This window comes from Leuciscus leuciscus, assembly GCF_965113295.1.
Source record: "Leuciscus leuciscus genome assembly, chromosome: 20".
Classification (NCBI taxonomy): domain Eukaryota; kingdom Metazoa; phylum Chordata; class Actinopteri; order Cypriniformes; family Leuciscidae; genus Leuciscus; species Leuciscus leuciscus.
The window spans coordinates 21775807-21789860 of NC_138744.1; the positions used below are offsets into that span (position 1 = coordinate 21775807).

The window sequence follows — 14054 nt, forward strand, 5'->3', positions numbered from 1 at the left end:
GTTATTGATTTGCCTCCAACCAATAAGATGGTAGGTTCTGAAAAAAGCACCCATATATCAACTTGCTAAGTGACAGTTTTATCATGAAACATCTTGTTTATGAAAATCTGGTGTTATGTGCAATAAATCTGTGATTTTGGAGACAGCTGCAGAACCGAGGCTCTAATCTTCATCCTAAATCTCCACCACTTCTGAAAATGATACTGTCCTCTCCCTGCGGCCCATCATGTGCTTGAGAGTGTGTTTCGGGCGGTGATTATACTGCAGACAGGGCGCATTCTGATGCAACAAAGAGACGGAGAATAAGAAAATTCCATTCCATTAAGAAAAAGGGAATAAGATTGTTGAGGAAAAAAGAAAGACGGGTCAGTAGTGGGATGTGTTTGCGTAAGAGGGGCGTCATCCCAAAAAGCTGATATCCCCACCAGAGCTGCACCACTGATGTCATCACTGTGGGACACACCCAAGCTGGCTACATGACACGAAGAACTTTAAGAGTCACTGCAGGGACAACTGAAAACGATTCACAAACACACGATATTCACAGAACATCCAAAGAGTGCTGCAATCGTCCCAGGAATGTGAACCCTTTGAAGGACACTTTGCAGATTGCAAATTTGCTTACCCTAATTATAAGAATTTTTTTTAGCATTAAAGGGAACCTATTGTGCAAAATTAATTTACATGGTTTGAACATAAATGTGTGTCGGTTGTAAACAACCACCCTATAATGGCATAAATCCACACTCCTCTTGTTTTAATCCCCATAAATCATAAGCAGTGTCTCAGAACAAGCCGTTTGCCGTTTCTATGAAATGTTGTTTCTGTTAGAATTAAGATTATTTTTCTTACCCCATGGACAGAATTTTTTGATATTTGGACTGGAAACCAGACAAAAATACTATATAAGAAAAGCATTTTTTGGCTTTTAACTAGATATGGCTTTAAACGCGTGCAGATAATAAACTTTCATGATGATGAAGAACTGCAATGTCACGTGAGCGTGACCGTGATAGAGATGATAATCAAAACCAAACAGATGTTTTGTTAGTTTCTGGCAGAGTATCGGAGGCATGAGCTGTAAAGGCTCCGCCCTCTTCTGGAAAGCTAGGTGGGGAGCAGCAGCTCATTTGCATTTAAAGATACATGCATGAAAACAGCATGTTTTTCCTTTCACTCAAAAATCGGCATTTAAAATATGGTATAATAAATGATCTGTGGGGTATTTTGAGGAGCTGAAACTTCACAGACACATTCTGGGGACACCTGAGACTTGTATTACATCTTGTAAAAAGGGGCTTAATAGGTCCCCTTTAAATAATGGTTTGCTGATCAAATGCCAGATCTTTAATTTCAGTTCATGTTTTTGAGAAGCATTTCTATCATGTAGTCAGCAATGTGCTTTTTTAATTGGGTAAAAGTGCATGAGAGTGTTGGCGAGTGGCGTGCATGTGAAACACCAGAACTTTGAATCTGTGAAGTGCAAACGATCTGCACTTTGACCTAATCTAGTCTCTGGGTCTAATGTCGTTTTAAAAGTCATACAATTTTGGAATGACATAAGGCTGAGTAAATGATAACATTTTTTATGCTGGGGTAAAAACACTCGCCAACACTCTCACACACTTTTACCCAATTAAAAAAAGCACATTGCCCCATTAAGGGTGTTTAGATAGTATACTCTAGAATGTGGGATCAATTACTATTTCACATCACCACACATGCACAGCTTACTAACAGAAACATTCCAAAACCTTTCATAGCGAGCACAGATACTTAAATAAAAACTTCCAAGAATCCAGCTGTTGTCCACTGCTGTCCACATGATAGGACACACACACATCTGACTTAGACTCAAACACAGTCTTTTGAAGAACATAATCACTACTCCCCCGCTTTGGGCAAGCCAACTGCTGTATTCTGATAGGAGGAATGCAAACAGCAGCCTGGACCTTGGACTAATATCAAACCACCAGCCTTAGTCTATTGAACGCTGTACAGATGACTTGCATCTAACAATATTTATTCTGGCCCACGCAACTGCGGTGATGAGAGGGCGACTTACCCAATCTGTCTGTTGGTGGAAGGGGCTTGAGTGATGACCGAACTGGACTGGGGCGAGGGCAGTGCCTGCTGGATTACTATGCTGCTGTCGTGGTTGGCCATTCTTGAGTGCTGGTGCTGGTTTGGGCCCCCCTGCCCATGAAGAGTGATATTCTGTTCAGAAACACAAAGGGTGGGGTGGGGTTCATGAGCACAGGGGGGCAATATTTACTGTCAATGTATTGTAACATAACTATAAACTTAAAAAATAAACTACAAAACAAGTCAACACTCAACTACTACACAGTAAAAAAAAATTATATATATATATATATATATATATGATCAATGAGTTGTGAAAACATAAGCTTTTACATTGCTTTAACTCAACAAAATAAGTTTTATTTTATCTATAATTTAAGTCAATTTAATGTAATTTAAGTTGAAGTTACTTAAACATCCAAGTTGATTGTACTTACAAAAACATTTTAAAAGATTCATTGTCTATTGTGTATTTTAGTGATGTATGCACACCTCAAACAAAAGTTACTTTCAAATTTAACAGCTTTTCATATCCGTGTTGAATCCTTTGCGAAATCTTTCACGCTCATGCCGAACTCACAATCACGTGGATTTCAAGTTATTTGATTTCGCCCCAAAACTAGAACTAAACTAAACCAGAACTAAAACTAGAAAACAAGCCATGAACCCAGCTAACAGGGGACCTTCTCAGGGCTTTGGCTAAAGTTCTGCCAAGGTTCTCTCAAAGTAATGAACAAACATTATTCCAGTAACGTTAATAGAATGTTCATTAGTTTCATCAAAGAATGTTCATCAAAGTTATCAGGTCTTTAATAATGTTCTCATCAAATGTTAGCACAAAACACCATCTATAACATTTATGGAACTTTGAAACGTTATTAGTAGGCCAACTTGTTTCAGAATGTCTAGAGAACATTCAGTAGTAATATTCCCATAATATTTGCTCAATTATAAAATGGAATGATCCCTTAACGTACATATAACCAAGAAAATGTTCAGAGAACATTCAGAAATAACGTCCATAACTTCTTGGGGACGTTATCGAAACGTTTTTAGAACATTTTTGCTAGTTGCGAAGCACTGACTGAACATCATATATAGCAGCCTCTTTGGTTTAGGCCACTCTGAAACAAACCACACATTTACGTGATGTGTGAAACATTAGTATTATTGGTAGTAAATAAACTCTGTACTTGTTTAGGTGTGACACCACTGTAAACCTGAGCTTATGCATGCATTTCCTGTAGCAGATAGAGTCTAAGTCTAAGTAAGAGATGAAGGGAAATTTCTGTTGATGGCCACTCCTTGAAGGCACAGTTTAAAGTTTTAAAACCCAAGTCAAGGTGGAAGTGCTGCAATATTTTTGCAGGCCAACCCTGAGGTTGGCATCACACTGGTTCCCCTTACGAAAAATAAGTTTATTCAAGTGTGCTATTAGTATACTTCTTTTAAACTAAAAATAAGAAAGTATACTTTCAGTCTACTTTTTATGTACTTCTCAGAAATATACTTCAAATTCCACTTAAGTATACTTGACTTATACTGACAGAAAAGTCTAAGTATATCTGGCGTTGACTCGATCTACTCCATCTGTTTTTTTGATCATCGTTCTGAATCTGATCAAGGTGTAGTCTTTGACAAAAATGACTAGATTTTCTCATATTTGTTGTTTAAAATGTTGCCTTTCTTTATGAAACTTACCAACATTCAAGTGTTGATAAAAAAGGATGCATGAAGCTAATAAAATGTTTTTTAAATTAAAGTACAGTTAAAGGTATTTTTCAAGTATAAAAAATAACATTTGAACATAGTAGTATAGGCCTACTGCAACTGCAAAAATTATATATAAATAGTAAACTATAAGTATAATGTTAAGTTCACTTAAAGAAAACTTGTAGTATAAAACTACTAAACTAGTAGTTTACTGAGAGTATACTTCAAAGTTGCTACAAATATTAAAATAGTAAACTACTAGTATACCCATAAGTTCACTTGCAGTACAAATAAGAAATGTAATTATGTACGTAATAATAAACGGAATGTTCTGAATAATAAAATACGTAATAAACGTAATAACTAGTTGTGCACTTAAAGTTTACTACTGTTACACTTGTAGTACACTTAAACATATACTTTTATATACTAAAAGTGGGCCAATTTAGTCCCAAGCAGAATTAAAATAGTACACTTACAAGTTTACTACTAGTACATATTGACATTAGTATACTTACTTCATAATGTATACTTAAAAATATACTTGAACATTACTTATGTATACTTCTCTTTTTCGTAAGGGTCCCTCCAATAGGATTTGTCGATTGGCTTTTGGATTATTTCATAAAATTAGCTATGCGACCAACTAATGTGAATGATGAAACATTATGTTCATGATGATAATCTTCACAAAAGAACACACCTTTAATGAATTTTGAAGCCTAAATACAATTGCCAGAAGTAAAAAGCTAAACATAGGCCCAAAAACAAATTACACTACAGTCATTCACTCTGCATAACCTGAGGTCTGCGCTTTTTTCTTAATAAAAAAAAAGTTGTCCCTGAAAGCTTGAATTAAAATAGTTTCCAAGAATTACAAACACAATGAGGCTGCAATGGACTAGTGAGTAGATGAGTTTTCCAAACAAAAACCCATTCAAACAACCCATTGCCAAAATGCTAACTTGTTTCCAAGTTTTGGCCAACAAAAACGTATCATCCCTGCATCACTCTATGACTTTAATATGAATACTTACAGTGCGGCAATACTTAAGCGCATATTATAGCACACCTAGACACACAGAATCTAGTCTCAGACGTCATGTTGAACGTCTGGCAGAATGTCTGATGCATATGGCACACTTAACTGGAAACACTTCAGGATTTTTAAAGTCGTCATCTGATTCGTTGAATTATACAGGATGTCCGGGAGAAGTGTGTGTCGCGTTCTTTAACAGTCCGCCTGGAAACAAAGATGCCGTGAAGCCAAACTTCCTCATTGAAGAAGAATTTATCGGGATCAACTAAACGCTGGATTTTCAAAAGTATGTGAAGTATGTGAAGTTCACAGCATAGACTCTTTAAAATAAGTCCAAGAGTTTTACACACCTGTCTGTTATTGTAGGGACATCGACGTTACATTTTCACACCCCTCAACATGACGTGGAACAAAATGAACGATGATTACATGTCAGTCACATGGCCTCTGGGCAGTCCTTGGCCAATGAAAGCTGCGATGCAGTCCAGACCTTCTGCCGTCAGTCTGAAGGTCTGGCTACGCGAGACTACACAGAATCTAACTTGCCTAAAAAGGCACATCCTTTAAGCTCATGGGATTCTAAAGAGATAAAATAGCTTCCACATTTGAATTCAAAAGCAGAATTCTCTGAAAAGGCTCTGGGCGATATCTCCCTCTCACCTGTTTTTGCCTTTTCAGCAAAAGTCCTGCTACAACCTGCTGCTTGCTGACTTGGCATGGCGTACTAACCCTAAACCTCAAGTGTAAACTCCCCAGATTAACAGACACCATTAGTTTATCTACAGCACGGCTGTCATGCACATGCATACAGTAGGGTGGTGGTCACTGAGGCCAGTCATCTTGTGACACAGTCACAAGTGGTAAAACAGTCATTAGGGTCGAAGTTGTTTACATCGTTGTCAGACCTTGAAGGCACATGATAAAAACACCTGCAATAGTTTGGTTATCACGGTGGCTTCACGATTACCATCCCAGTTATCACTTTGAAATATGCCTTAAAACTTGAGAAAGTTTCTTTAAACTTCTTAGATTTTATTAGGTAAAAATCTGCTTATATTGTATGTGTGGAGGCAAATGTAATAAAGCAGCACAATTTGTTCAATATAACAACACTGGTCAACCAGTTGAGTGAATTTGGAGAAGTACTGTCTATAGAATGTCTAAAGTGGACTATTGAAATAAAGTGTAACCCATATTTTTGTTAGGTTGACCGTCATGGAACCTCATAAGTGACACAAGTAACTGATTTGAGACGCTTTCAATAGAAATTGACATTAACATGTTGCTAAGCTAACAGAGCAAAATATATAGCACACACAAATACGGGTATTAGGGGTGTAACGGTTCAGATTACTCACGGTTTGGTTTTTATCACAGTTTCGGTACGGTTCGGTATGTGCTATGTTCAGGAGAAAAAGAACTACTGTCAAATAAAAATAAAGAAAATAAGAACAAACAATCAAACTACAAGCAACAGGACAAATAAATACAATAGAGCAAAGATCCAAATAAAATAAACAGTGCTTTTCAGGTTTTTCAGGTGTCTTAACAGTAGTTTTCAGGTAGGCTACAGAAATTTAACAAATAAAGTAATAAAGTAATCAAATATTGCATATAAACAACATTGCATATAATCTTCACTGTATAAATTAAATAAAGATGAATCATTATTAAAGTTACAAAAGCTATTTAGTCAAGAGCAGTGAGTGATTTCCTTGTATTTTGATGAAGGCGTATGACTGGTCATATTAAAGCATAAGGCACTTGCATTTAACAAAGTTTAGGGGAAGCCAGAAATGCATATCCTTTGACAGAAACATACATTAGCCTAACTCTGTCTGTCTGTTTTACGTGTTGTTATTTTCAACAAACCATATTATATGTGCAAGTGGTGGGTGTACAACGGTACAGTTAGATTTTTTACCGAGAACCGTTACACCCCTACTGGGTATAATACATTTTTAAAATCTGTTGAAAATTCTGTTTGGTGTTGCAGAAATGACACGACTCGAGAAAAACAGAAATAGCTATAGAAGTTCTATTCCAAAGCCTAGTGAGCCGCACCCCATCGTACTGCCTAGTAAAGACCAACTAACCATCATGAAAGCAAAAGTAACTGATCTGAGACGCTTTCAATAGAGTCTAACATGTTGCTAAGCTAACAGTGCAATACTCTAATTAGTATAAAATAAATACACAGAACTATTTTTTTATAATATTCAGACTCTACTTGTATATCATTCTCAGCGATGTGGCAAGAGGCAGAATAAAACAGTTTAGAGAAATTTTTGCTAAGTTAAGTTGAAAGTTGCTTAAAGTTAGTTAAAGTCACTATGTTTGCATACTTACCTAAAGTATGTTTATGGTTTTAGAATTTGAGAAATCGAGATATCTTAATTTACCATAAAGTTCCCTACATTTTGGAAAAGCAACTCGCATCAGAAGCAAGACTATGATGCCCTAAAATACTGTCAGACGTGGAATTGAAGAGCATCAAGAGTGTGTGATTGTCTGGGTGATATGTGATATCCAGACACACAGCGCTCTTATGAACACAACTGTCAGTCTGAAGCTCAGGTGCCAAATCTGATCTCTGGGTGTATCTTTACCTGCTTCAGCTACGGAGCTGCCGTGTACGATGCGTTATTGTTATGGGGTGATTGTGAGCATCACAGCTGCGAGACTCACACCATAACCTCACCTGTTTGCTGTCCTCCTCCTCTTGAGCCTTGCAAAACTCCTGCTCGATGGAGCAGTCCAGCTCGCTGAAAAGACCCACCTCCTCACAGTTCTTCAAGAAGCGCGTTGGGGTCGGCGTCTGGTCTGGAAACATTCAAGCAGAAAATACATCAAAATTTAGCAGGACATATTAGCTTAAATGTTTACAATTTGTTCGATTAGCAAGGAAAGTGTCCTATTTGGTCTATATCTATTAATTTATTCATAATTACATTGAGAATGGAATTCATTTTATTTTTGGGGGTCATAAAATAAAATAATTAGGGTGGTAAAATATCATATATCATAATGTAGAAAAAAAATCTTCATTAAAAGTATGAACTTCCTAACGAAATTCATTAATTAATTAATTTAACTAATGAATTAACTAATTAATTCATTAGTTAACATGAACTAACAATGAAAACTACTTCTAAAGCATTTATTAATCTTAGTTCATGTTAATTTACTAATACATTATTAAAATCTAAAGTCGTATCTGTTGAATGTACCTGAGCTACATGAACTAATAATGATCAATATGATTAATAAACAATACTATAACAGATGTATTGTTCATTGTTAGTTAATGTTAGTTGATTGTAACTCATGTCTTTGTCATGTTTCCTGTTGTAATGTAATTCCCTGTCATAGTCATGTGATCCAGCCATGTGTCCCCTTGTCTGATGTGTCATGTTGTCATTGGTTCATTGTTTCATTGGGCTTGTTCGACTTCATGCAGCTCTGCGCAGAACGATCGGCGGCTGACTTGAAGCAGTGCATGCCGGTTAGAAATTTTGTCCGACTTGATACAGCGCTGACGCCACGTGACTGTGACGTATGGCATCAAAGTACCGCGAGAGCGTTTCGAGAGTAGCCGGAGAACTCAGCCAGCGCAGCTTCTCAAGAGCGGCTGCACTGGGCTGCAGGAGGGCTGATGACGACACAGCTGTTCCACGATTGGCCGGATTCACCGCATGACAACGATCACGTGTGTTTCGTGTTTATTCGAACACCTTTAGTTCCTCTAATGCTCTCAAATCAGTTTATTATAACAGTGAACACTCTTTTCATGTCGTTGTCATGTTATATTGTGTCATGTTTATCAAATTAAAACTGCTTAAAAAACGTAGACTCCACTTCATTGATAGTTGCTTATGTTGAACTTTATTCTTGTTCAAACAGACGCTGTATGAAGCAGTACATAAAGTATTGAATGAACATGTCTCATGAAATGAAACATCTGTGTATTATTTGGCAAATATTGCATTTATTTCACTGCAGCTGTGGTAAAGTATGCAAACACCACGTGAGCGGTCACTACGGGAACCAGAAAGTGTCCGACTTCACGTCTCCGTTTGCAGCTCCTCCCCGCCTGCACGCGGCTACTCTCGCCGATCGGTTACATCCAGCCGCAGCCGATGTCGAACACACCTATTGTTCATCATTCATACCATGATGTTTGATCAGGTTTTGTGACTTGGGTTCTCTACAAACTTGCCTTCAGTGGACCTCTTTTACACTGATGTATTAACTAATGTTAACTAATGGGACCTTATTGTAAAGTGTTACTGTGAAAAAATACTTATTTAGTAGTTTGGCATATTTTATTAATACTTTAAATTAAGCAGTTTGGAAGCATTTTTGTTAAAATATGAAACATATTTGACACCAAATCAAAGTCATGAGGAGCTCAACCAATAAAAAAACAGGAAGTTATATCATAGAAAGGACTGCTAAAGAACCTCATGACTATATCTCAACGTCAATATGCTTCAAAAACTATCAATTAGTTTTGTTCAGGTTGTAAAAGGTATTGTGCTCATCCACTCCCCACCCAAATTTGTTTTTTAATTAATTAATTAATCATTTGTCTTTTAAATATTTTTTTTAGTAATTTGTCACATTCTGTTTTTACCCACCTTGAAAAGAAATTTTAAGAGAAAAAAAACTAAACTAAATAAATACGCTCAATTAGTGAAGTCAACTCTGCATGAACAAAATTACTTCAAGTTTGCGGTAAATTCCCAATGCAAGTTGAACCCAAACAGCTAAATACAATCTTCTGGCGGGACCATGTGGTCCATGGCATAGGATGTATTTCTAGCTGCATGCCATGTCTCTCTCCACTCAGGCTGTGATTCTGTCCTCTTCATTATTTACCCTTGTCAGAGTGGCAGATCAGATTTCTGGGATCAGCTTTGGGTTTCTCGCTGCGCATTCTTTTACATGCAGGCCCTTCTTTCAGTAACTCACTCGCTAACAAAAGTTGCACATGCGTTCCTTCACTCACTACCGCTCATTTGCTCAGCCTCAAACACACTCCACTGAGAAATCACACACACCTCTTATTGAGTTAGTGGTGGGACGATCATTTCTAGCCGCTACTGGAACCACATAGTAACTCATTATCTTGTACTTTATCAAACCCACAATGAATATTACAGTCTAGACTGAACCGCACATCCAGGACTCGAAGAATCCCATCATGGGTTTCATTTCAGGATCCCTGTTAGTGTCTGCAGTATCTTGATAGAAGAGGATGAATGAAATACATATATCATAAAAATAAGCGTGTCCAAAATAAAAATCAGAAAAGAACAGTTTAAAATGTGTGACAAGTTTCTTCTATTCATGACTTCGTATGGTTTTAACATTTTTTTAAACATTTTTCAAAAATAGTTTCAGTTTAATTTACTGAAATAAAATAAAATGTCATGTGGTGTAACATAAATTACAGTTTTTCTCAGTCGCTTTGGTGCATTTCTCACATCACTATTTACGTTTGCACAACAGTTAATGCAGTTCTCAAAACAATTAGTACAAACTGCAAAACCTAGTTGATAACCTGCAAAAGTGTGTCACTTGCTCAAAATGGATAGCTCATTCCTCAAAAGCAAGTATTCATGTCAATGAAAGTGTCAGTGTCATCAAGATGAAAAGTCCTGACACCATTGCTTATGAACAAGATAGTCAAATGGCTTTGTCATGTTTTCATTATGACACTTTACTCTGTAAATGTTTTCCAATGCAAAAAAGTCAGATCTTGGTGACACTACCTGAAAATGCTCAAGACAGCACTATATACTATTTGCACAGCCATTTGAAAAATACAGTAAAGTTACACATTACTGTATTTAGAGAGGTAACTGAGTACAAGACACTGAATATGTATGTTTCACATTTTTACTGCATTTGCTCTTTGCAATTCTAATTTGTTCACAGCATTGTGCAAAAAGAACAAATACACCCTTATTTACAACAAACATAAACTCCCTTTGGGTAGAGCTGTGCACAACTGGTTGAACTGGAAACAATATTGCAGTACATATAGGAACTGAACATACAACATACATAGTACTGTAATCATTCATGCACATCCAGACGTTCCTCTCTGTCTGGCCACATAATTTCATCTTCATCACAGCGAATATCATCTCTTGCAATCAGAAAAAGAGAAAGGGTCTTGCTTTTTTCAGGAAAAAAAAAGATTTTTAAAAATGTGTAAAATTTGCTTGACAGATTTTGACAACTAGTTCAACATTTTTGTATTTAAAGACTCAAGCAATGAAATTAGGACTATTCGTTTTTATATGGAATGACTATTCAGCATTCACAAGTATAGTTAATTTTGACTGGCATGACATAAGCAAATGATAATGTTATAAAACAGCAGAGAGTTGTATGAAAGCAATTGATGCATGTCCAAAAGTATTTGCAATTTGTTGGAAGGAATGAGAAACTGCTACTATGATGTGCACAAATGACTAAATGTTGTGGAGGTTGAACTAACTGTTGTGCAAATGTAAATAGTGATGTGAGAAATGCACCAAAGCGACTGAGAAAAACTGTAATAACTCAATTAACTCATCAATTAACTCATAAATTAACTCATAATTATATAATAAAACAAGAAGCACTTGAATATCACACAATTCCGATTCATTTTTCAAATCCAATCTAAAGGACTTGCATCATCAATTTGCAAGTGCTGAAATGAGATCCGTTTGTTCGGACAGTGTAGTCAATATCCAGTGTATCTACATCAGTTGCTATGGCAATGATGTAAGCATCAGCACAATGCCAAGATACTTCTGAGAGTTCTTGTCAAAGTTGTTGTCATTGAGGACAGAAAAGTGAAAAATATTGCCTTTGCTTTTGGCCATAACGGTGCATGAGAAAACACAAGTTATTAATTACTGCATTAAATCATAAATAGTCTTTTTTGTATCTGAAACTGCTCATTAGTTCTCTCATTCGTAATTCACTAGTGAATGACACATAGTTCAATATCTGGGGCAAGAGTGAGCATCTCAAATGACAAAATACATGAAATTTGATCTGACCGTGCAGACTGCAAGTCATTTACAGAAATCAGATTTGAATTGGATTTTAAACCACATTTGATGGATGGATGGACGGACAGACAGACAGACAGACAGACAGACAGACAGACAGACAGACAGACAGACAGACAGACAGACAGACAGACAGATAGATAGATGATGGATGGATGGATGGATGGATGGATGGATGGATGGATGGATGGATGGATGGATGGATGGATGGATGGATGGATGGATGGATGGATGGATGGATGGATGGATGGATGGATGGATAGACAGACAGACAGACGGATAGACAGATAGACAGATAGACAGATGGATGGATAGACAGACAGACAGACGGATAGACAGACAGATGGATGGATGGACAGACAGACAGACAGACAGATAGACAGACCGACAGACAGACAGACCGATAGATAGATAGATAGATAGATAGATAGATAGATAGATAGATAGATAGATAGATAGATAGATAGATAGATAGATAGATAGATAGATAGATAGACAGACAGACTGATGAATGGATGGATGGATGGATAGACAGACAGACAGACGGATAGACAGATAGACAGATGGATGGATGGATAGACAGACAGACAGACAGACGGATAGACAGATGGATGGATGGACAGACAGACAGACAGACAGACGGATAGACAGATAGACAGATGGATGGATGGACAGACAGACAGACGAATAGACAGACAGACAGACAGACGGACAGACAGATAGATAGATAGACAGACAGACAGACAGACAGACAGACAGACAGACAGATAGATAGATAGATAGATAGATAGATAGATAGATAGATAGATAGATAGATAGATAGATAGATAGATAGATAGATAGATAGATAGATAGATAGATAGATAGATAGATAGATAGATGTTTGTTTTGGAGTAGATGTGTTTTTTGGTGTTCATTAACAGATTTAAATCAGGCACACACAAAAAAAGGCTGACTTTTTCAACCAAGGCTGAGTAAACAACTTTGGTTAGTTATTGTACAATCTCTAAATATGCACCCTGGAATCCTCCACTTTTTCATCATAGTTGTTGAGCCTTATTTTCTTTTCTTCCTCCACTGTTCCCCTTTCCCCTCGTCCCCTGAGAGGGCCAGCGGTCTAATTGATATAGAGCTCATGGAACGGGTTGATGACTGGGATTAGGGGATTGAGACTGAGCACAGCACAAATATTATTTTAGCCACATGGCTCTGCATTTAAAACTACACCTACGCATTTGCCAAGTCATGCGTCCTGCCTAATACACCTAATCAAAGACAGACGCTAAGAAGAGACTCCCACATGAGCTGTGTGTGTGTGTGTGTGTGTGTGTGTGTGTGTGTGTGTGTGTGTGTGTGTGTGTGTGTGTGTGTGTGTGTGTGTGTGTGTGTGTGTGTGTGTGTGTGTGTGTGTGTGTGTGTGTGTGTGTGTGTGTGTGTGTGGTCTGTCTCACCTGACAGCATGTTGTCATTTTTGATGGAAGGGAATTTGAGGGTCATTTCATGCTTGTGCCGATGAATCATTAGATGATCCTCCGTAGGGAATCTCTGGAGAACATGGAAACAACTGGTTGTGATTTAATCACACTAAACACAATAATAAAAATAAAAAAGCAGAGGCTTGTTTTCTTTCCATTCTGTGTTCTTGAAAAACAGAATCTTACAATTAGTGACTCTGTCAAGCGAAGTTATTTTGCCAAACTTATCCTAACCACCTTGTACAACAGGACTGAGCCTTAGGCATAAACTGCCTGTCTGACTCTGAACCGATTAGAATAACAACTTTCTGATTGAAAATACCTTCTCATTATCGTAATTACGTTATCTTAATTGCTGTTTAAGAGCACCTGAAAGGTATATTGTGTCTGTAAATGGTCCACATGAACCAACGTGCTTGGACAGACTGTGACAGGCCTAGTCAAACTGTGCAACGGTTCAAAACAGGTGGATTGTGACCCAAATGTGCGGAAAGAAGAGAATAATAATGCTAAATGCAACTTAAAAAATGAATTTTATAGGATACATGTATACTTTTAAAAAGGCAGGGAAAGCATTTTTAATATCAAAATGTGTGTTTTGCAATATGTAAAGAGTCTATTTTTGTCAATTTGTCATATCAATATTTGTACATATTTGTCGACCAA

General features: G+C 37.1%; 1 protein-coding gene across 2 annotated transcripts in view; it reads right to left on the reverse strand.

Annotated features, from left to right (window-relative positions):
- Nucleotides 1–14054, reverse strand: part of creb5b (cAMP responsive element binding protein 5b) — a 73020-nt gene that overhangs the window by 50412 nt on the left and 8554 nt on the right. For both annotated transcript variants that reach the window (XM_082150002.1, XM_082150003.1), the window contains exons 3-5: nt 13365–13458; nt 7539–7660; nt 2066–2217 (exon numbers count right to left, since the gene is read on the reverse strand). In XM_082150002.1, coding sequence (XP_082006128.1) covers nt 2066–2217; nt 7539–7660; nt 13365–13458 — 368 coding nt within the window. The remainder of the gene's footprint in view (nt 1–2065; nt 2218–7538; nt 7661–13364; nt 13459–14054) is intronic.